Source organism: Podarcis melisellensis, assembly GCF_964234715.1.
Source record: "Podarcis melisellensis genome assembly, chromosome: 18".
Classification (NCBI taxonomy): Eukaryota; Metazoa; Chordata; class Lepidosauria; order Squamata; family Lacertidae; genus Podarcis; species Podarcis melisellensis.
The window spans coordinates 9,528,011-9,552,581 of NC_138536.1; the positions used below are offsets into that span (position 1 = coordinate 9,528,011).

The window sequence follows — 24,571 nt, forward strand, 5'->3', positions numbered from 1 at the left end:
CATTCAACTTGGCTCAAAAAGTTTTAAGCTTCAGCTGATTAGAAGTACGTAGATCCTAGTAAATCTTAGACAATAGAAAGGGCAGAAGTTTAGATTGGGTTTTCTCCTTCTTTAAAAAGCCACCCAAATCTTGTCAGAAATTACCTTCATTTATGACTCCCGTGCTTCAGTTGTTTAATTTTTTGGTCCAGCGGGAGAAAGAGGCATCCAGTTATCATTTGCCTCCTGCAACTACCTTGCAGAACCTTGCAGCACAGGTTCAAAGAATTACAATAGTATCTTAAGTTCTACTCAGACTCATTGGATTAATGCACTTAAGCCAGTTTTGTCTGTTAATTTATGCTCTATGATTTACACGTGTATCATTATTATTTATTAAATTTGTATTCCGCCCTATACCCGTAGATCTCAGGATGGTTCGCAACGTAAAATTACAATATAAAAAACAAGCTATCGTTACCTTACCAGTGCTGCCTAAAATTGCAGCATGTTCTACCAGGGTTGCCTCTACCTCTGCGGCCTTTTCTACTAATGCTCCCTTAGCTGAGCTTACAGGGCTGCAGTGCGATCTTCACCAGACATCGTTTCCGGGTACTATAAAGATGGAGGTTGCTCTTCGCAAGAGAGTGCTGTCCCTCCCATTGGATAGAGAATAGAATGGGATTCATCTAACCCAACCTAGGGCTGGGCAATATCTGCTTTTTAACAACATGATACATTAGCAGCTAAATATTGTGATATGTTGATATATCACAATGTCTGCAACAGATGTCAGTTGCTTCTTCCTCAACACCTTAGCCAGAAGGTTTGAGGACTTCCTTAAACTGCTCAGCTGCAGGGCAGGAAGCTGTATTACTGTGTTTTAATGGAATTTTTTAATTGTTTAGTTATGTCACAGATATTTTGTTTATAGGTGAAGCAATAGCAAGTCATATTTGGCCAGGATTTTGGAAATGTGATCTGTATAGAAACATGAAATAATCATTTATTTTTAAAATTGAGTCCCTTTAAGTAAACTGGAACCAGATTGGGTCAATTTGAGTTGCCTTGTGCTCCAAGATCCCTTCTTGGAAGCCGATTCAGACTGTTAAGAGTATATCATTTTCTCATAGCAAATGGGCCCGCATTCATTAAGCCCACAAACAGCACAGGACACATTTGTGAAGGTTGTGCAGTAATTCTAAAATTTTGGTGTACTGCTCAATACCCACTACCTCACATTGAAGACTACTTTGGTGCTCATAATGCTGGGAAATGTTTTCGTAAATTAGACATTTAAGAAATTGATTATCTCACTGGTATTCTGAAATTCAGCAAGAACAAATATGGGCCACAGCTACTTGTCTTCTCAAAAATGGATATCATGAATTCAGATTGGGGAAGAGCATCTCTTGCCAGCTTGTAAAAGCATCAAGTGGCTGATTCGGTTGGGCTGTTTGCAAATTGAAGGAACATATTGGGGTTGCTGAAGTCTAGTCTTTGTCAGTTGTCTTCCTAAGAACTTTAGGAGTTTGCCATTTTTTGTGGCAACTGGATGTCATTTATTCTGGTGGTATCCTTACACGGGGAGCTAGCCAGGCGTTCAGTGATTTTGGACAGTGGATGTAAGATGCTCACATTAGTAGTCATAGGACCTTCGTTTTGCGAGGCCTCCTCCGGAGGTTGTTCTGTCTGCTTGAAACCTAGTTCCTCCTCATCTAGATATCTCATTTTAGTCCAAAAGCCCAGAGAGATCTCCTTGAGGGTGGTTTTCCTTTTAGGCGGCAATATGCTGCCCTCCCTTATGTGTTGTGCTTTCATAATTAAAGGCGAGTTTATCTCTGCCTTTACCTGGAGGTTATGTGGACACCAACCTGCTGAGTTATATTCCTGTGTAGGGATCATTTTGGAGGAAATCTGCCCCTTTTTTAGATCATCCTCCTTGGTATCATTATATGCATCTTTCCCAGCCAGTCTGTTTCTAGTCTTTATAGAATTTCAGCTTGGATTGAGGACAGGAATGACCAGAATTGACTTACTAGAGTGTTTTCTTCTGTAGAGAAATTGTCCTTTCACTCACTCACAGGGCATTCATATTGGGGTTGGGTCTTTCCCCCCCAGAGTGAAATTGCCCTAAAATCATGCTTTTCTGTTAACTTTTTACAATTCTGGGTGTTTTCATTTAGAGCGTCAAGAGCCAGGATCGCAAATCGGAGAGTAGAGAAAAAAGCAGAGAGAGGCCCTTCAGCAAAGGCAGAGATCAGAAACGGCTGAGCGAAGAGCCACACCGGTAAGATCCTGTTTTGGCAAAACAAAATTTGCTTCTCAAACAAATTTTCTCCACCACCACCCTTCCCTTCATCCTTCCCTTTTTACCTAAATGTGATATATATTTCTGTATATACATGTGATATATATTTCTGTACTTGGGTCAGCACCTCACAGGCTAACAGTGAACAAATAGGGCGTGCACACACCCCAGTTCAGCAGCTAGTTTTGCTGGTGAACTACTGTGGATGGACCTAAGGGTCAAGACCCCAAAGTATCCTGCCTGCAGAACCACCCAGCCACAATCCATCGCTTTCTTTAGCTTGCTGGATTGGCAGTTGGGGCAGGCAGGCAAGCAGTGCTACTCGTGGAGACAGATTTGTTCCTAGAGACCCTGTGCTTGCCTCACCCTAATGGCTCATCTTTTAACACCTAACTCCTCCTACTCGAGGTCTGAAGTAGGCTGCATCTTATTTTTAAACCTTGGCTCTGGTGGCTCTCTGTGGCAGGAGCCTAGAGAGCCAGAGGCAGCACCCGTAGCAGTAGATGTTTCCTCACCACCTGCAGAGTGAGAAACAAAAGGTTTAACTTCACATACTTGACATCGTGCCCACTCTGCCTGGAAATGTAGAACAAGTTGGTTCTGCCCTTGGTCTCTAGCCTGGACCACAATCTGCGCGTGTGTTTCCTGTCTCACTCCGGCCTTGGTAAAGAAAGACTTCTCTTGATGCTGGCAGAGCCTCTTGGTTGGCACTGACAACAGAGCCATTCCTATCTAGTAACAGCCTGATGATCTTCTGTACTGCTCATCTAGCTTAGGAGAGGAAAGGAATAAGCCTTGGGAATTCTGATACTTTCCTGCCAAATCTGGATCCTTTTTGGCCACAGGCCTGGAGAAAGGACAGCAGTGGGTCACCATGGCAGCCCTGTGACAGATTGCTCAGGGAGAGAGTTTTCTGGAACTAAGAACCAGGAACAACCAGCGTCTTACATGCAGGCTCCACCTCTCCTCAAGATGTCTGAGGCCCTCCTGACTCTTGAGACATTAAGCTGGTCATCCAGTCCTAGAGATTCCCACAGAGTAATTCCCAGAAGATAACCGGATGCTTTGATTCTGTAAAATATTGCTCAAGAATCCAGGAAAAGGGAATTGATCCATGTTGGCTCGGGGAAGGTGGAATTCCAGATGCGCAGTTCCAGCACCATTCCCTCCAGTTGTAAGGTGCAAATGACTCCAGAATTCAGCAGTGACAAGGACACCGAGTCGGAAACTACAGTACTGCAAATTGCCTTCCTGGGTGCCACATGTATACTTGAAATCTCGTGTAATGGAGAACACTGTCTGAAAATCCTGTAGAGGTAAAGGGACCGTTGGGTCCAGTCGCGGACGACACTCTGGTTGTGGCGCTCATCTCGCTTTACTGGCCGAGGGCGCCAGCGTACAGATTCCGGGTCATGTGGCCAGCATGACTAAGACGCTTCCGGCAAACCAGAGCAGCGCACGGAAACGCCGTTTACCTTCCCGCCGGAGTGGTACCTATTTATCTACTTGCACTTTTGACGTACTTTCGAACTGCTAGGTTGGCAGGAGCAGGGACCAAGCAATGCGAGCTCACTCCGTCACGGGGATTCGAACCACCGACCTTCGGATCGGCAAGACCTAGGCTCTGTGGTTTAACCCACAGCACCACCCACGTCCCTTCAAAAATCCCGTAAGCACCCTATAAACCTCTGGAAATCCAAAAACAAAACACTTTAAACTCCACCACAATTGTTCCTTCCAAACCTCCTTTCTCAAACTCCCAACTCTCCACAGGTCGCAAAGGTCAGCATAAAAGCTCATGGGATTGGTAGCTGTTTCTCACTCTTTTTGGGCCATTTTTGCACCTTTTCGCAGTGTGTTTATTTTCCAGTGCACGCAGTTGCACGCAAATCGAACGTGTGTAACTGGAGAGACACAAGTACTAGCAAAAGAGCCAGACCGGGTTTCTGGCTCATAGCCTGGGCATTACTAAACCTGAAGCTGCCAGGCCCACTGATGGAGCAAGACTGAAGAAGCAGAGCCAAGATCCCTCACCAGGTGCCTTCCCTGGGCTGGAGAAGGAGTGCCTCCCTTGATGACATTGCAGGTCTGGTAGGAGAGGGAGCAATCGAATGCAGGAGCCGTGCCCAACTTTCGGGCCAAAGAATTGGCCGTTTTGAGTACTCCGAAAGGGAGTGGACTGGAGGCATCCTGGGTGCTGCAGCAACAGACCTGCCTCGGCAGTTTGCTCCTCCACAAAGTCAAGGTATGTCCTCTTTGCTGATGCTCCAGCAGCTGCATGTTAATCTCTGGATCCTGGGGATAAGAAGAATTGAACAGTGCAGAATTCTTTAAAGGCTTGGTGATGGGAGCCACTGTCAGATAATGGACCAGATGGGCAAATAGACTGGCCAGGTATAAATCGGCTTCCGGGTTCTCATCAGATCATATTCAGCCAGAGGCACCGCCAGGGTTATACTCCCATGTCTACAGCGTCTCAGGTTCATGGTTTTCAACAGCTCTTCTCCATCTACAGACCCCAATGTCTAGAACTGCGTCAAAAGGGCTCTTTCTGTCTCCAAATCCCCCTCAGCTGTGTCCAAAGTCTGCAAACCTCATGCACCAGTCTCACAATTCGGTTCAATTCCAGAGCGCCCTGAGGAAGCAAGGAGGACTTTCACACACGTTAATAAATCATTTCTTTGGGAGGGGCTCTCCTTTATTTATGTTTCTGCTGCCCACATATTCCCCAGCTGAAACTCAATTGTAGTTTAAAGATTTCCCCCACCCCAGCCCGAAAACCCTTGGAACGCCACCCCTGACCTGTTTCAGCACACTTCTAGTCACGTCTACTCAAAAGTACTGTTGAAATCCTAGGTAGGTGAGGCTAGGATTGCAGCCTTTGAGATCTTACCCAGCAAGTGGTGGTTTTGATGCACCTCATGCGCAAGGATGTGGGAAAAGCATCTCACATCAGCCAAGCAGGAAGAAAGAAGAGGTAACTCGGCCGCTCACTGGCACAAACAATCTCTCATGCAGTTCGACATGAAGACAAAGCCTTCCTTCTGGAGCTTGAAAAACCTGGTGGTTCTTCAGATTCTTATCTATATTAGTAACTTTGTATCAACGTGACATTTTCACCGTATTTTTCGCTCCATAAGACGCACCTGACCATAAGACTCACCTATTTTTTATAGAGGAAATGCAAGGAAAAAAATATTCTTTAAAAGGGAGCGCTGAGCAGAGCCTGTATGCACCCCAGGCTCTCCTCAGCACTCCCTTTCACGAGCCGCATGGAGTGTGTGTGCGGAATTTGCAGGCTTTTTCTCCTTGGGGAAAAGCCCCCAAGAGCCGCACGGCTCTTTAAAGGGAGTGCAGCTCTTGGGGGCTTTTCTGGGAGGTGGGGGAAGGGACAGAGGGGCTAGGCCACAAGCTAGAACAGCAAGAGGAAGCGCTGTGCAGCGATCCCTCTCACTCTCACTGTTGTAGCTTCTGGGATAGCCGCGCAGCCTGCATTCACTACATAAGTCGCACACACATTTCCCATTACTTTTTAGGTGGGGAAAAGTGTGTCTTATAGAGCAAAAAAATACGGTATATGTAATTGTATTTTTGTAATACTTTTAAGTGGTCTGTTGTTGCTTCAGTTTTTTGTACGCCACATTTTAAATACATCAAGCGGCATAGAAATTAAATAATAAACGATGCTTCGAAGAAGCGGATTGAAACGTTATTTTCTCTTTCTGCCCCCCGCCAGGCGCCAACTTGAATAAAATAGGGGGGTTAATCCCCACCCTGCATAATTGATCACAAGACGCAGCGCACACCCACACCATTGAATGGCAATCCCATTAACTTTGGCCTCAAATATTTTATTGAGGGGCTGGAGGGACCTTGGCCCCTCGGAGTTGGCTCCTATGCCCCCTGTCCATCTTTAGTTTGACAAGGGTTTGTGCTGATTTCATGATGACACTTCTGTTCGAAGACCCATCATTTTGCCCCCATGGTGATCAGTTCTCCTCTTGCCTAAGGGTTTTCCCTGTCCTTCCTTTCTTAAAGAGTAATCTTCATTTATCATGTATTTGCTTATATTTATATCTTGCCTTTTCTCCGAGGAGCTCATGGCAGCAACATCCTCTGCTCCTTTTTATCCTCTGTGAGGACCAGGCTGGCAAAACCTAGGTATTGAACGTGTCTCCAGGACATATATGTTGAAGGCATCAAGGCATTCTGACAGTCTGTATCCTATTGTTCTTTAGTCTCTGTGTTTGTGAAGGCTGTAGAAGGATTTTGTTGCGTACTTGGTTTAAACTGTGTAAATTTTGGGTTGTGTTTTCAGCGTCTCCGTATGCTGCTTGAAAAAACTTAGTCGCACGACCATATCCAAATGTGGTAAATAAAATTTTTAAATACAAGCCCATCCCTCAGGAGTTGAGGCCCCTTAGGTCCACCCTCAGCAGGCAGATTGGTTTAGCGTAAGAAGTCAGTAGGGAGAAACGCCACCAACAGAATTGCTGCCCACTCAGTGCGCCTCACAACCACTGTGGCCATTTGGGTGTGATGCCGGAAGGACTTGGCTGCACCCCTCCTTGTTTCAGGCATCACATTATCTCCCTCTTGCCCCTTCGGATCCCTTCTTCAGCAGGAAGGGTCCTCCTAACAGGTTCTCTTTAATTCCACCCTGTGATGTAGACACTTTTCTTGTACATCCCTTTTCTCCTCTTCTGCTGAGTGAATGTGAATGGAGGTGTGTGGCATGAGGTTCTCTTCAAACAGGAGAGCAAGCAGACCTACAACTACCACCACTGCCAGCCATCATAGAAGGCTGCGCTGTGAGGCTTACGTAGGCGTTCGTGGGAGTGTGGAGGGGTTTTGTTATGTTTTGTTTTTGCCACATACAACACCTTTTTTAAGGGTCACCTGGGAGTCCTTTAATTGTTAATGGTTTTGTGAGGACTTTTGTAAAGTTCTACACCTCCTCCACAAACTGAAACAGAGGTTTCACTCCTGGTTTGGGATGTCAAAGTTTGCTGGCTCTGCTTTTTGATGGAAGCAGAGTTTAATCTTTTTACTACCTGCGCTCCCACATGCTGGAAAGAAGGAAACAGAATGGTAAGTCTCCATACCTTTGCAGATTTAGGCAGCTATTGAAGACACACCTCTTCTCCTTGGACTGTCAACTTATTATAGTCAAAGCCTCTCATTTTCTGAAACTTGGGAAGCCACAATCTTGGCAGGTTTGAAAATAGATCCTTTATGTGCTCTGCCTATTTAATTACATAATCTGTGAATCAAGAAATAAGTAAACCATGTGGTCTGATGTTAAGAACTTTGTACAAACTTGGTTTGTGCAAATATTTTGTTGCTGCTTCTGCCTGAAAATGGAAGGTGGTTCAAATCACTTCTGCTGTTTGTACAATTCCTGTTGTTTTGCGGGGTGGGGTGGCTTGTACAGTTAAGCTCTGGCTTAAGAAAATAGGCCTTCCTCGGACCATAAAGACTCAAACTCATGTGAATTCTCTCTCATGTGAATTGAACATAGTAGGAAATCATCTTCAGTGAGGGCTAGAGAGAATGAAAAATGTTTGGTATTACCATTTTGGAACAGTTTGTACAAGACACATAGGCACCCCCCCCCCCCCGTAAAGGGACCCCTGACCATTAGGTCCAGTCATGGCCGACTCTGGGGTTGCGGTGCTCATCTCGCTTTATTGGCCTAGGGAGCCAGCGTACAGCTTCCGGGTCATGTGGCCAGCATGACTAAGCCGCTTCTGGCGAACCAGAGCAGTGCACGGAAACGCCGTTTACCTTCCCGACGGAGTGGTACCTATTTATCTACTTGCACTTTGACGTGCTTTCGAACTGCTAGGTTGGCCGGAGCAGGGCCCGAGTAACGGGAGCTCACCCCGTTGCGGGGATTCAAACCGCCGACCTTCTGATCAGCAAGTCCTAAGCTCTGTGGTTTAACCCACAGCGCCACCCCTTCTATATATATGTGGTTAAAAATAAATTGAAGTGGGTTGTTGTTCTTCCATCAAAGTAATGTAACTGTTCAGCTGAAACCACAGCAGTACAAAACAAACAGATGGAGCAGTTGAATAAGCATGTATTTAAAGGTACAGCTGTTTTGTTCCCAAAGCAGCTAACCGCAGAAAGAAAGCAGCTCAATCAATAAAAAGTAGCAGAATACTGTAATCAAAATATCAGAATAATGCTTTGTTAACCAAACTTAACCTATATTCAGATGTAAAGCAAATCAAAGCCACCTTTTTGTCAAGCGCAGTAATAAATAACGACAACAGCCTTGCCTTCTGGCCTTGATGTCCCCAATGTTACCTTCGTTCCCATGATGTTGGGAGCTTGTGTTCCACAGGGGTGATCCCATGCTACCTGTGGACTGAGTATCTTTTCAAGCCTGTGCTTTCTGCCCCCTCCCCATGGGTGTTGTGTAAGGCAGGTGAAGCAACGATTGGACCTGTTAGAGGGACGCACTAGACGCTGCTTTAGATAGTCCCAGTCAGCTGGCTGCTCAGTGCCAGCGGGAGCGAGAGGAGCACTGGGAGTGATGCAAAATAAGTAGCAGCCTTAGGCCCTTGGGTTTCCAGCTCCTCATCTTGCCAGTGTCAGCATTCCACTGCTTCCACCATTGCTAGAACCCCCGCTGCAGGCTGATGGTCTCTGCTTGAAGGCTGCAAAGCACAGGGCTGGTGAGCCAAGGCGTTTTTACCTGTAGAGAGCGGGGAGGAGACAAGACACACCCTGCCCCAGTTTCGACAGACATTCCCTCTCGGCCTTAAACCTTTACATGGGCGCTAAGGCTCCCGTCTGTGGGGGGTGGGCCTTCATAAAATTTCACCCGCCTCCTTTTAAACCAGGAGCCGTGACCGGCAGAAGCAGCGCTTGCACTCCATCTGGGAGCAAGAGGAGCGCGAGAGGCTGGAGATCACTCGGGAGAAGCTGGAGTTTGAGCGGTCGCGCCTGGAGAGAGAGCGGCTGGAGAGGGAGCGCCTGGAGAGAGAGCGCATGCACATCGAGCGCGAGAGGAGGCGGGAGCAGGAGCGCATCCAGCGCGAGAGGGAGGAGCTGCGTCGGCAGCATGAGCAGCTGCGCTACGAGCAGGAGAGGCGGGTGGCCCTCAGGAGGCCGTATGACATAGACGGGAGGTAAAGCTCCTCTCTCCCCATGAGCAGACTTCAGGAAATCCCTCTGGTTGTAGAGGGAGGGGTGGGGAACTTGTCATAGTCCCAGCAACATCTAGAGTTGGATTCAGTGTGGTTGCCTTTAGCTAGGCAAGCACCACCCTCCTACCAGCCTGCAAACTGCATATATGTGCTTTTGGAAGCCGGAAGGAGCAGGGAAAATGGGGGGAGAGGGGTAAGTGGATTTCTTGGGTGACCACACCATTGTGGTGTTTGAGACAGATTTACCCAACGATTTTAACTGTTCACAATTTTTTAGAGATACATTATAAGTTTTCCCCATTATTAAAAATTTCGGTCTTCCTGATTTCCGATTTCTTCCACTCATTTTAGCCATTCCAGCATAATCCATCAACTTGGTAGGATTGGTGGTTTAATGGTGAATGGAGAGGTTAAAAGATTTGGATTATCATAAAAGGTGCAGGAGGAAATGATTAACAATAGGACCCGCAAAGAGGAGGAGGAGGGAAGTCCAGGAGATTCTTTAGAATCTTGTTGTATAACTTTACACATGCGTAGAAATTGAGTCCCATTCTTGGCGGGAAAGCATACCTGCGAGAAGGAACAGGATGCTTCCTGTCTATCAGACTAGCTCCAGGACATGTTTTTCCTGCCTGAACATTCTTGGCACATTACTAATACAGTCTTGAGTCAGCAGATTTCCCCAACAATATCCTTTCATGCTCTCTTTAGGCTTTCTTATCAGAGCATATACTAGGGGTCTGCAGGCGTTTGAAGAGCTGTATTCTTCATCTATCCTAGCGAGTCAGGACATTCCACGCAGTTTGCACTGCTCCAGAGTGAGAAACCTAGAAAATGGTCTTACAGCTGATCAGACTATTGGTTCATCTTTGCTGTCTCATGCCAACAAAGGTCTGACATTGAGGGAAACAGACCTTTTTTCCCGTGAAGCTGTCTCTTTGCCACAGCAGGGGCTTTTATCATCAAATTGTAACAACCGTTGCATAGCCTGATGAAACAAATAACAAAGGATTCGGAGGAGGCGAATACTTGGGGGCTTAATTTAGATTAAAGCAGGGAATAGCCAGTGCAGTGCCCTCCAGCTGCTGTTGGACTACATCTCGCATCATCCCTGTCTGTCAGCCATGCTGGCTGGGGTTGATAGAAGTTGAGACAACATCTTAAGGGGGCCACATTAGCTACCCCTGAGTTAAAGCATTCAGTTAAGTGAATTATATTATATGTACTTTAGCGATTGAGGGGCAGAGTATGGTAATCTCTTCTTTATCGAAAGCCGTTTTATTGTCCTTGGGGTGTCTTTATTTCCTTCGATCTTTTTTGTCGTGTTGATATATCAAGAACACAGAGTGGCCAGAAATCTCCTGTCTTGACCTCTTCCTCTACCTCCTTCCTGCCCCCCTGCAGGAGAGACGAACCATATTGGCCAGAGGCAAAGCGGATGGCGTTGGATGATCGCCATCGCTCGGATTTCAGCCGCCAGGACCGGTTCCATGACTTTGATCACAGGGATCGTGGGCGGTACCAAGACCATTCCCTGGACAGGTGAGCCAGCAGAGTGATGAGCTTTGCCTCCTGCTGGGGGAGATGCTTATTTAAAATAATTTATATGCCTTCAGCGGGTGACGCTGTGGGTTAAACCACAGAGTCTAGGACTTGTCAATCAGAAGGTCGGCGGTTCGCGACAGGGTGAGCTCCCGTTGCTCGGTCCCTGCTCCTGCCAACCTAGCAGTTCGAAAGCATGTCAAAGTGCAAGTAGATAAATAGGTACCACTCTGGCGGGAAGGTGAACGGCGTTTCCGTGCGCTGCTCTGGTTCTCCAGAAGCGGCTTAGTCTTGCTGGCCACATGACCCAGAAGCTGAACGCCGGCTCCCTCGGCCAATAAAGCGAGATGAGCGCCGCAATCCCAGAGTCAGTCACGACTGGACCTAATGGTCAGGGGTCCCTTTACCTTTACATATGCCTTCAACAGCAAAAATTCCCTAAGCAGGTTATACAGCTCATTTTCTGAATTGTGTTTTACCCAGGCAGAAATTTCTGGGAAGGAAAGTCTGGGGCAGGGGAGATGTGAAAAATACAGTGTCATTCCTACCTAGGGCATCCTAGTTAAAAGGTGCAGGATTTATTTGGGAACCTCCATAATGAGTCAGTGTTCACTGGCAAAATGCCTTCTGTGGCGAAGGGAGGCGGGGACCTGCTACTTTGCAGACTGGGTGGCTCTAGCAAGCCTACACTGAGATGCCATATCAGTCAGCCCTCGAGTCTACCTGTAACTCCTCTGGAAGGGAGAGCCTTCTCACCACCTGCTGGAGAATCCACACACCTCTTTTCAGCTTTCTGTGTATTGTAACAGTAAGCTGCTTTGGGAACCAGCCTTGGATTTAAAAAGCAGTATATAAATCTGGGAAGAGGACTCTTCAGGTGCCACTAGGCGACAATTCTTATAATCCCTGACCTTGACCTTTGGGGCTGAAAGGAGTTCAAGTCAGCTGGGGGTGGCGTACAGTTTCTGCACCCTAGGATAAATATGGATTCTGTCCTTAAGCAAATGTGGCAGTTGAGTGAGCGTAGCATGAATTTCTTCCTCTATCCAAGAGGAACAGGTTGCCGGTGCTCCTTTAACCTTGAGCCTGATGTCGATTATATTGTTCTTTCCAGGAGAGAAGGGTCGCGAGGAATAATGGGAGAGCGAGATGGACAGGTGAGCTGTGTTGGTTGTGAGCCTGGTAATACAAAACCACTTACCGTATTTTTCGCCCCAGAGGGCGCACCTAGTTTTTTGGGGGGAAATAAAGAAAAAAAATTATCCCCCACCCAGGTGCAGGGCTGGGGCGGGGGAAGCCTGAGCTTCCCCAGCCCCCAGAACAGGCTGCCTTCCGCAAGCCAAGGGAGCCCGGCGGGAAGTTGCGCCGGTCTCCCCAGGCTTGCGGATATCTGCCCAAAGCCTGGGGCGCGCTGAGCTCAGCGCGTCCCAGGCTTCGGGATGCAGGCAGCTCTCCGCAAGCCTAGGGAGCCTGGCGGGAACTCCTGGGAGCTCCCAAGGCTTGCGGATAGCTTCCTGAAGCCTGGAGAGCGAGAGGGGTTGGTGCGCACCGACCCCTCTTGCTCTGCAGGCTTCAGTGAAAGCCTGAATTCGCCCCATAGGATGTACACACATTTCTCCTTCATTTTTGGAGGGGGAAAAGTGCGTCCTATAGGGCGAAAAATACGGTAAGACTAAAAGCTGCTTGCTTTCTTTGACTGCATGACACCATTTCCTGTCTCTGCTCCTGCAGCATCACACAGATGACCACCACGGGGGACCAGAACGCCACTCGCGGGATGGCTGGAGCAGCTATGGGTCTGACAGGCGCTTGAGCGAGGGGCGGGGGATAACCCCACACTCCCGGTGAGTGTACTCAGGTGGTAGTGGAGCAGCAGCCGCCACACCAGCGCTTAAGTCTTGGTGTCCTTGCATATATGGAGCAGCTTAACTGTTTTTCTTAATAGTTCTGTCACCCAAGAGGCTCGCAGTTGAAGAAAGGAGTGTGTTTTCAGCGGGGCAGGATAATCATAGAATTGCAGAGTTGGAAGGGTCTAGACCTGTGGTTCCCAACATGGGGCACACGTCCCACAGGGGGGCGATTTTTATTTTTAAGGGGGGCAGTTTGAGAATGAGTTATTAACAGTTAATGGCCTTTTAGGCTCCCTCCACATGAATAGTTCACTTTTTGAATAATAAGAATTATATGTCCATCAGGATTTTAGAGGTGCTTAGGTGAGGCATGGCCAAAGAAAGGTTGGGAACCACTGCTCTAGACCCAAGGGTCCTCTAGTGCAACCCCTTGCAGTGCAGGAATAAGAGGTTGGGTAAATAAAGTTGCTGAAAACACAATCTGCTTTAAAAGAAAAAAGAAATATTGGATCTTCATTACCAATCTGCATTTGAAACAAAAAGCAGTCTTGTTTTTTAGATTACTCCTGCTGACATAACAGGCAATCTTAGAGGGTTCGATCCTAAAGGGAGGGTGTTTTTCAAGATAGTGCTTGCCATCTACATTTTTCTTTTTTAAGTACTTGTATCTGTTAAAAAAAAAAAAAGGCCACTGTGACGTAAGGTGTTTGTTTTTGTTTTTTAAAAAAGTTGATTAATTAAAAGCCCTGTTTTTATTCCACCTTGAGAAGACACTCAAGACTTGCTCTTTGGCGAGTTGCTGAAGAGAGTGTATTCTGCAACTGAGGGGGTCAGGCACTAGGAATGTCACTCTGTGGCAGTCCTGACTCAGCCTAAGTTGGAACTTACGTTGAGCCTTCGTTGTGGCAGAACATGAAGGCTTCGGGGCTGCTTTAAAGCTTTATAGGTCGTCAGCACATTGAAGTGAGCCCAGAAGGAAGCAGGGAGACCGTGTTGGAGCTTTGATACATTCTGCCCAAGCACCTTTTGAACGAAGAGGTGCAAGATCCTGCAGCAGCTGGAGATTCTGAGCCGTCATAATAGAATTTGATTTCCATGATCTTACCTAAGTACATTAAAAACTGCCTTACAGCAGCAGGGTTTGCCAAGTTTTTTGGGCCAGGAGGCACATTTGGAATTTTGAGAGGGTGTCACAAAATGGCTAGAGTGGGGGCTGCCACATCTAAAAGAGCAGCAAAGTGAACTGTACCATGAAATGGTGTTGGCATGCCTTTGCCTGGTGCAGTTTTCTAGAAAAAGAGGTGCCAGAACTCTCCGTGGACGCCTTCCTTGTTCTCTTGCAACGGCAGTGGCACTTACCTGACAGGTGCCGGAACTGAGTTCTGGCTGGGGGGGGGGGATAAGCGCTGCCCTTGCCCCATCAGCTGTCCCGTTAAATGGGGACAGGGAGGGACAGATGGGAGAGGGGACATCCAGTCCTGGCATGCAGTGAAATGTGGGCTTGTTTCAAGGTGTGTGTTTGGTATAGGGGAGGCCGAGCCAGGGCAAACAGGAACTGAGCAGGGATTGCATAAGGGCCTCTCATTTTGGATGGGATACCCAGAGAAACCTAGGACTTGCCGATCAGAAGGTCGGCGGTTCGAATCCCCGTGACTGGGCGAGCTCCCGTTGCTCGGTCCCTGCTCCTGCCAACCTAGAAGTTCGAAAGTACATCAAAGTGCAAGTAGATAAATATGTACCCCTCCATTGGGAAGGTAAAACAGCGTTTCTGTGTGCTGCTCTGGTTTGCCAGAAGCAGCTTAGTCATGCTGGCCACATGACCCGGAAGCTGTACGCCGGCTCCCTCTGCCAATAAAGCGAGATGAGCGCCGCAACCCCAGATTCGGCCACGACTGGACCTAATGGTAAGGGGTCCTTTTTAGGAGGCAGCAGCAGACCCACAGACGCCACTCCAGTCACCTCTGTCTTGATGGAGAAAGGGTCTGCCTAGTCCCTGCATCCCGTTTCCAACCGCTGGCAGCTACGGTACTCCCAAAAAGTATCCCAAGCATAGCACGGCGGCAATGCTGTCCTCCGCTGCCTGTCCCCAAAAACTGGTATCCAGTGGTGGAACACAGAGGCTCCATTTTTCTATCTTGGTCCAGAGAGAGAGAATGAAAGAAACTTTCAGGAAAGACAGCTATCAAAGTTGATAATTCAAAATATTTGTCTGTGTGTGTTTTGAAGGGATTTAAGTGTTTTCTTCTGCAGGTAGATTAAAAAAACCAGTGTCTTTAAAATAAAATAAACCTTGCATTTCTTTTTCCCCAGAGATGGGCGTGACTGGGGAGATCATGGAAGAAAATTCGAAGATCGCTCCTGGCAGAGTAACAATGGGGGTGCGATGGGGCGAGATCATGACCGGTGGCGAGGTAACTCTCTTCCTGTTCAGCTGCTGGGTTCCCTCTCTCTCCCCGCCCCCAGGGATGCTGATGCTAAGCTCTATTCAAAAGTAGCCGCATAGAAATCAGTGGACCCAAGTTGGTTGTGTCCTTCAGTAGGCCCAGTGGTGGGTACTTGTCCGAAGAGCCTGTTAGCTAGACAAGGGAAGGGTGGAAGAGAGAAAGCCATTAGAGCAGTGTTTCTTCACCAGGGACGATATCTGAAGGTTGGGGAGAATGTTTCCAAAAACGTGTGCTGCAGAAGTAAGAAAAATTAGAAGTCGCAAAATTTCAGTCCATCCGAAAACTGAAATAAACTACTTAAGAGGAGCTAGGTTTTAAGGGGGACGTGGGATTTTTATGTTGGCTAAAGGGGCACATGGTCTTCAAAAGGTTGGGAGACACTGAGCAGCAGGGCATGTTTGTTGTTACTTGGAATCCTGTGGAATTTGCCAAGCTGCTGTCTCTGCCTCAGTTCCTGCTCTGTGAAATGGAAACATTTATTGCCCTCCTCGATAGGGGTACCACCAGGACTCTTTAGCCTTGCAGGCTCACAATCGCTCTGCTTTCAAAGCTCTTGGGGGGGGGGGTTTGGCCTTTTTGCTGTAGTTCTAGGGAGAAAAACATGATAAACTAGGCTGAGAGCATCTCAGATGTATTGAGTGTGCCCTGCCCTTAAACTTCCTCTTGGTTTTTCCCCAGGTGGGGGCAGAGGGAGGCGTGGCCACATCTTCCATCGAGGCGGAATGTCTGGGTAAGAACCCTCTTTCAGCCGTGCCTTCAGAATTAACTTACTTCGTAAAATTAATAATTGTTGTTGTTATTACTGTTCTATATTTATATATACCCTGCCTTTTTCCCCGACAGGGACTCAAGAGACTTAACACACAGCTTGATTGTAAAACAAAAACCCTCAAATCAGGTTTTTTAAAAAAATAAATGATTGGTTAAAACAAGTTTTAAAAACAATTTAAAACATTTAAAAAGTTATAATAAGTAATGAAGCAACTACATTTGTCTTTTTTTCTTGTTCTGTGTTGCATCCAACTGCTGTCCCCGCCCCAATCTTTTTTTTCTCTTTTTTTTAAGAATATTTATTAAGATTTTACAAAGTCATAAATACAAAAATGCATAAAAAAGAAAAGAAAAACAAAAATACAAAATACAGAAAACGAGGAAAAAAAGAAGTTAAAAACAAATCCATTTTTTATAACTTTACACTCATTAGCTTGTTTCTTTGACCTCCTCACACCTCCCTTTCTTGTATTCCCATTTACATAATCAAATCAGCAAATCCTTACCCTCCCCGCCCCGATCTCAGAACAACTCTTTCCAAATCTACCTCCCGGCTTCACTAATAAGAGTGAGTATTTTCTGGCATTGCGTTACCTAATTGCTGCCTTACACACACATCCTGTGGGGTCTGGTGGCACTAGAGATGCCACTGCCATTTAATTTCCTGTTCTGTCTGAGCGTTATCTAGTTGACAGTTCTTGTTGCATAACCTCCTCCTCCAGCAAGGCCAAACAAACCCACAGCCCCATTGCTGCTGTTGCTCCTTTCGAGTTCCGCAGTGTTGCTTTCTCTTTTTTTAAAAAAAAAAGTTCAGTTTTAGCTATTTCACGTCCACCTTGGCTTAACACACCTTTATTTAAAGAAAAGAAAAATATTGTGCACAAGCGCAGGTCAAAAACTTGATTTCCACATGTGGGAAACTGCAGTAGGACGAGAGGGCTCATTTCATGTTTGCAGGTTTCCCACGGGCGTCTGGTCAGGCTGGATTAAATAGACCCATTGGCTTGATCCCAGAAGTTTCATCTTACTCTGTTAAGTGTTTGACCCAGTCTTGCTCATGAGGGCAAGAGTTTCCTTGAGAGCCAGTGTAGTGTAGTGATTAAGAGCGGTAGAATTGTAATCTGGGGAACCAGGTTCGCTTCCCCACTCCCCCACCTGCAGCTGCTGGGTGATCTTGGGCCAGTCAAGCTTCTCTGAAGTCTCTCAGCCCCACTCACCTCACAGAGTGTTTGTTGTGGGGGAGGAAGGGAAAGGAGAATGTTAGCCGCTTTGAGACTCCTTCAGGTAGTGATAAAGCGGGATATCAAATCCAAACTCTTCTTCTTCTTGCCACTTTCCTTGCACCTGGTGCTTAAATGGACCCCTCCCACAAATCCCCCAAAGCTTCAGGACCCCACTGCAGATTTGAGTCCTGGCAGACTGAGATGCAAGGCAATATGCAAAAACTTTTCTTTCTTTGTTTTTCCCCCAACTTTTTTTATTGATTTTCCAAAAATTTAAACAAACATAAATCTCAGCCATATTTAAACCAATTTTGGTGACATTGTTAAGTGACTTCCTTGAATCCCCCTAGTTGAATTTCAGTGTACAGTGGTACCTCAAGTTAAGTACTTAATTCGTTCTGGAGGTCCGTTCTTAACCTGAAACTGTTCTTAACCTGAAGCACCACTTTAGCTAATGGAGCCTCCTGCTGCCGGAGCACGATTTCTGTTCTCATCCTGAAGCAAAGTTCTTAACCTGAGGTACTATTTCTGGGTTAGAGGAGTCTGTAACCTGAAGTGTATGTAACCCGAGGTACCACTGTATATCATTTTAACAGTTTTCAAAACCAATTTTCTCATAAAATTAACTTAATCACTTAACATCTTTCTTTCTTTCTATTTTAGCTTTAAACATATTAATTCCTAACATTACATATTTTAATCCTAAGCCTATTTGATATTTGCAAGCTTTTCCAATTAAGTTATTTTAACATAGTGAACTAAATAGTCTTTGAATTTCATCCATTCCTCCTGGTACTCCTCCTCCTTCTGGTCACAGACTCTTCCGGTCAGTTCGGCTAGCTCTGAAAAATCCATCATCTTGATTTGCCATTCCTCCACTGTTGGGACTTCTTGTGTTTTCCAATTCTTAGCTAACAAAATTCTTGCTGCAGTTGTGGCATAGAAAAACAATTTAACATCTTTCTTGGGCAATTCTAAACCTGTTATTCCAAGAGGAAAGGCCTCTAGTTTCTTAATAAATGTACCGTATTTTTTCGCTCTATAAGACGCACCAGACCACAAGACGCACCTAGTTTTTGGAGGAGGAAAACAAGAAAAAAAATATTCTGAATCTCAGAAGCCAGAACTACAAGAGGGATCGCTGTGCAGTGAAAGCAGCAATCCCTCTTGCTGTTCTGGCTTCTGGGATGGCTGCGCAGCCTGCATTCGCTCCGTAAGACGCACACACATTTCCCCTTTTTAGGAGCGGAAAAGTGAGTCTTATAGAGCAAAATATACGGTATATTTCAACATTTTTTTTCAATTCATTATAAATCTTCTCCCAGATGTCTTTAACCTTTCGGCAGGTCCACCACATATGATAAAAGGCACCCTCCTTTTCTTTACATTTCCAACATCACTGTTGTGGTAAACCTTTGCTAATTTTACAGGGGTTAAGTACCATCTATACATCATTTTCCATAATATTTTCCTTTAACACAGTACATGCAGTGAACTTGACCCCTTTCTTCCACAATCTTTCCCCGTCTTCAAACATGTTGCGTCCCACATCTCTTGCCCAGTCTATCGTCACGGATTTAACTTGTTCATCCTTTGTATGCCATTCCAACAATAAATTAGACATTTTAGACATTTGTTAACTTTAGAGTCCAACAGCTCCGTTTCCAACTTAACTTTTTAAAACTTTTGTTTGTTTTATGTTGGTTTGTGATCACTTCCTTAGGCGGGGAGGATTCTTGCCAAGTGCCCCGCCAGCCCAGGCGTCTCACAGCGAAGAGTCACAAGGAGAAGGCTTCTCGGGGCAAGACAGAGGAAGCAGGCCTGGCGACCCTCGCTTCAGTCGCCGCTACTGAATGTTCCAGCGTTGTTGCTTTTTTTTTTAACTGTACAAATGGCAACAGATGGGGGGAGCGCGCACACACACACACACTACTGCTACTCCTCCCCGCCCCCAGTGTACCACTGACTGTGACTTTTAAGTTAACCTTCATTGTTTTACTTCATAGCTCAATATGTGAAAGAAACAAAAGCCGTTCGGGTTTTTTGGTAACGTGTATTTTCTGTATGTGACCCCCCCACCCACCCACTCCGCACACACACGCAAACTTGCCCTCCTCTCCCCCCCCCCTCATTAAAAGAAAATGTTTCTTTTACGGGGCATTCCATTTTCTATAAATAAATAAATAAACCCAGTTTACAATTACGTGACAGCTGCTTTTTTTTGGGTAGTCTTTTGCATGATCTTGGTGGTTTCCCCCCCCCCCCCAATTGCATATTTTGAGGAGGGGTGTTGGAATTGCAATCAAAATTCGAGAATAGGAAGATGAATGGAGCGGTTTTAAACTTGAAATCAGTTTTTTTGCTCCTGATGGAACTGGGAATAGATCTTCTGTTGAGTAACAAGTCTTATATATCGCTTACCTGGTGACATGTTCAGCAGGCAATAATTTTGAACGCATACACAGTAGTGGTGTGCTTCAGATTCAAGTGGGCTGCTTTGGGTAAGTGTCCTCATACTGCATCACGGTGCGGTACGCTGCTTTGACATCATCTGATAGGAAGTGCCTACAGAGGGTGGTGAATACAGCACAAGATACTATGGGCTGTCCCGCAAAGCCACTGGACGAAATAGCGGAAAAAGAGTGAAGAAAATTCTCAGGGATGATTTACACCCTACCCTGGCCAGCACTTTCTTGATCTCCTGCCTTCAGGCAGAAGATATAGAAGCATGATTAGTCGTACCAACAGGGTAAAGAACAGCTTCTATCCTTGGGCTGTTAGGCTGCTGAATGAAAAGATAACAACAGGGCAACTGACTTTGGGGTTTGGTGGGTGTGCGTCAGTAAACGAGGGGAATTAAGACTTAAGCTGAGTGGGGGGTGCTCGTGTAATCTCACTGTATACAAGTTGTACAAGTGACAATAAAGTATTTCAATTTGGGACGTGTGGAGCTTGTCTAAAGCAGGATCTTTCCGAAGCGCAAACCTCTATATAAAGTTGAAGACAGTGTCCAGTGTAACTCGTTCCCAGAATAGACCCATGGAAATTGGTCAGCACAGCTAGCTCAAATCCATTCATTTCAGTGGTTCTTTTCTGAGTACCCATTGAAATTGGTAGACCTAAGTCACATTTTAATGCTTACTCTTGAGTACGGCTCATGTTGGAATACAACCCAGTGTGTCTGCAAAAACTGACATGTTTCTCCTGCTTGGCATGTAAGGAAAAGACCAGGTTGGGTAGATTTGGGGACAGGTTTGGGGGGGCGGAGTGACCCTCGGACACCAAGCCCAAACCCCAATCCTATAACAATACATAAAACATGCCACAGAAGCACGTACGGTAGCGGGTGGCAAATATGCTCCGCCTCCAGGACCACAGTCTTAGACTTTACCAACTGGTGGGGCCTGCTCCCGGGAGGGAGAAAGGAAGTCAAATGACACTGAAAGAGTTTATTCTGCTCTCCGGATAGCAGAAGGACTTGCGTGGTCAGCTCACAGCAAGTCCAAAGAAATGAGAAATTTCATGCAGTATATATATCCTCCAGGCACCCTCTCCCCCCCTTCCCCAGGAATCCAACCACGTCAGCTTATACACGTAAGTTGACATCCATGACCATAAACAGATATTCCTGTTCCGGTACTCTTGACCATAAAAGGTTGTTCCTGTTCCTATACTCTTATCTTGGGGCAGGAAGGTCACCAACTCTAAGAGCACTCCTGGCGCCGTTCCCAGTCTGTTGTCAAACCTGACAAGGTATGTGCGTCAGTGTATAAGATAAGACCCAGATGTGCCATCCCTGCTCCACTCGGAACTGGCAAGGCCATCCATTGCCGTCACGGACTGATAAAGGAGAGGGCTTTGAGCACTTGTTTATACAGCTGGGTTTCTGTTTATACATTGACTCAAGTGCTTAAGTTAATGCATTTTAGAAATGCTCCCTTGGAAAAGGAAAAAAGTGGATTTTGGGTCCCGTTTCAGACTGACTGCACAGAAACCCATTCCTTCACTTCGTGGGGAACCTTCCAAAGGCCACTTATCAATCAGGGCCAGAAACAAAATCCCAGACACTGGTCAGAGGTTTCTACAGCGGCAGAGAGAGAGTAGCAGTCAGGTACAGCTGGGGGAGGTAGCATTGCTCACCTGGCTTCCCAATGTGCTGCAAAGGGAGCCGGAGCAGCCAGGCTGTGGAGAAATCGGTGCTCTGTGGGCTAGGCAGTGGCACCAATCCGACACTCGTGCTGTTGGGCCGGTGCTCACCTCCCCACTGCTGGTGGTGGTGTCACAGTTTAAGCCATGGGTAGGAAAACTAAGGCCAGGGGGCCGGATCTGGCCCAATCGCCTTCTCTGGCCTGCGGACGGTCTGGGAATCAGCATGTTTTTACATGAGTAGAATGGGTTTTATTTAAAATGCATCTCTGGGTTATTTAGTGGGGCCTGCCTGGTGTTTTTACATGAGTAGAACGTGTGCTTTTATTTAAGTTGCATCTCTGGGTTATTTGTGGGGCATAGGAATTCATTCGTGGGGTTTTTTTCCTTAAGAATATAGTCTGGCCCTCCACAAGGTCTGAGGGACAGTGGACCGGCCCCCTGCTGAAAAAGTTTGCTGGCCCCTGACTTAAGCACACATTTCAGCCATGCGCATGAGGAGGGGATGCCACTGAAGGGTGTGGTCTGGTGGGAATCCTGAAGGCCACATTTCACCATAAGGGTGAAAGACAAGGCAAAGCTGAACGATGCAGTGCTTTGCAGAGGCAATGGTATTTTTGCCCTCCCAAACAGTGCCTGAACTTTCCCAGGTTTCGGTTTCCTTGGAATGAAGGTCAATGGAGGCTGACCCAAAGTCAATAAGACCCCCTGGGACTGCCCCTAACTTAATAGGCTCTGGAGAGGTCATGCAAGACCTCTGGGAAGCTCTGAGAGCTTTCCAGAGGCCTCACGCAATCTTCCCAAAGCCCAGTAAGCAAGGCGGAGAGCTCAAAAACTTTCCTTACCAGGAAAACAGCACAGGGAGAGCTTTTTAAAGCCTTTCATACCGGGTTCCAGACAGGCCATAAGAAATCTCAGGAGATCTTGTTGTAAACAAAAATTGCCCTTTTCCCTAACGGGGTATCCAAGAGCACATATAGAGTCCTTACATAGGTTCCCTGTTGGTAGGAGAAAATAACAGAGGCCAACCAGAGAATATTGAGAAGCAAAGCAGCTAGTAAGCCTGATCTTTATTGATCTGTTGCAACAGGGTGCTCCCCTCACCCGCAGGAGAGAGGAGGGACCCAGAAAAATGGCATGCAAGGCCTTATATGGACTTTTGAAATTGCCACCCTGTAGATCAAGACCATGGGACGCAGGTGGCGCTGTGGGTTAAAGCCTCAGCACCTAGGGCTTGCCGATCGAAAGGTCGGCGGTTTGAATCCCTGCGGCGGGGTGCGCTCCCGCTGCTCGGTCCCAGCGCCTGCCAACCTAACAGTTCGAAAGCACCTCCGGGTGCAAGTAGATAAATAGGGACCGCTTACCAGCGGGAAGGTAAACGGCGTTTCCGTGTGCGGCTCTGGCTCGCCAGAGCAGCAATGTCACACTGGCCATGTGACCCGGAAGTGTCTTCGGACAGCGCTGGCTCCTGGCCTCTTAAGTGAGATGGGCGCACAACCCCAGAGTCTGTCAAGACTGGCCCGTACGGGCAGGGGTACCTTTACCTTTACGTTTAGATCAAGACCACCCTTAGAAACAGCATACATACATCACAGAAGGGGTGTAACCTAAGACCACCCCCAGATACATCACACCTACATCACAGAAAAGGCGGTCTAAAACAGAAATTTGAATATTGTTTTTCTCTTGTACTTGTTTATCTCCTGTCTGGCAGGTCACTTGATTGGATTGCCTGGGGAGCCTGGCCAGTCTTTTATAATGATAAATACTTAGTTCCTGGGCCAGGTCATAGGCTCACATCCTATTCAGACACAGACATACTCTTAAGACAGGATTTGTGAAGGAAAAGACAATGGGGAGGCTTTTCCACTTTGACCTTGCAGAGAAAACATTTGCTCATTATAGGAATCAAAATGGCTTCAGGTCGGTCTTCCTGTGCTGATCTATGTACATGCGGTTATGAACATTACCATATATCTAAGACTTCAAAATTCCTATCACAATCTCGTAACCACCTCTTCCAACTGTTCCTTCCATTTCCATCATTTATCTTCATACCACCTGGCCAAAGCTGTAACCATGTAAGTAAATCACACACAAGTTGTCTGTCTACTTGTATATACTGCCTGAGCACAAGGTCAAAGGATTCACAGCATTAACACGCCAGTAGATTTTCCCCATTAGGAGGTTCGCAGGAAAAGCCCAAGCTGCATAGCTTTGGGTCCAGAACAGCAAGGCAAGCCTGTGTCTCCAGCATTAGCCAATGCACACACACACACCAGCTTATTGAGCTTCTCGGCTGCTAAGCAAATCAGTCTCCTAAGCCAAGAAATAGTATTCTTTATGAAATTGAATATCGATATCAATATACGTATCAAGGCTTTGAGATTAGACCACTGAAGAAGCCCGGAAAACTATATTGGGTGTGTGCTACCTGCAAGCCCCAGTTAAAGGGCCCCATGGGGGGCAAACGGCGACCTCTTCATTACAGTACTTGGACTGCCAGGGTGAAACGGGTGCAAAACGCCGGCACCCTGTCTACAACTTCACTAGCATCTCTCAGTACAGTGGTACCTCGGGTTAAGTACTTAATTCGTTCTGGAGGTCCGTACTTAACCTGAAACTGTTCTTAACCTGACACACCACGTTAGCTAATGTGACCTCCTGCTGCTGCCACGCCGCCGGAGCACGATTTCTGTTCTCATCCTGAAGCAAAGTTCTTAACCTGAAGCACTATTTCTGGGTTAGTGGAGTCTGTAACCTGAAGCGTATGTAACCCGAGGTACCACTGTACTGTGAACAACACCAAACTTAGCCTTTGTTGGCATCTTCATGAACTTACCTAAAAAGAGAAAGAAAACAAAAGACTTGAGTTAAGCATTTGAAAAATCCATTGAAACCAGACATTGTAAGTTCATCTTAGGTTGGGTAGTTTGTAAGTCTCCGTGGCTTTGCACAAGGTTTTGTATATTTCAGAAGATTGATAAAGAATTTATAATTATTTTGGTAATTATTGTGTGTACATTAGTCGCCAATGTGTTGCATGAAAATGGTCAAAGGCCTGGAAACGATGCCTTATGAGGAACGGCTAAGGGAGCTGGGCATGTTTAGCCTGGAGAAGAGGAGGTTAAGGGGTGATATGATA

The 24,571-nt window shown here is 46.5% G+C and overlaps 1 protein-coding gene across 1 annotated transcript in view; it reads left to right on the forward strand.

Annotated features, from left to right (window-relative positions):
* LOC309361080 (scaffold attachment factor B1-like) overlaps positions 1-20,220 on the forward strand; it is a 37,945-nt gene extending 17,725 nt beyond the window's left edge. Inside the window, exons 11-19 of the mRNA XM_081896029.1 lie at positions 544-608; positions 2,166-2,269; positions 9,145-9,432; positions 10,855-10,992; positions 12,107-12,149; positions 12,724-12,836; positions 15,153-15,253; positions 15,965-16,016; positions 19,004-20,220. Coding sequence (XP_081752155.1) covers positions 544-608; positions 2,166-2,269; positions 9,145-9,432; positions 10,855-10,992; positions 12,107-12,149; positions 12,724-12,836; positions 15,153-15,253; positions 15,965-16,016; positions 19,004-19,133 — 1,034 coding nt within the window. The 3' untranslated portion in view covers positions 19,134-20,220. The remainder of the gene's footprint in view (positions 1-543; positions 609-2,165; positions 2,270-9,144; positions 9,433-10,854; positions 10,993-12,106; positions 12,150-12,723; positions 12,837-15,152; positions 15,254-15,964; positions 16,017-19,003) is intronic.
* Positions 20,221-24,571: the final 4,351 nt, after the last annotated feature.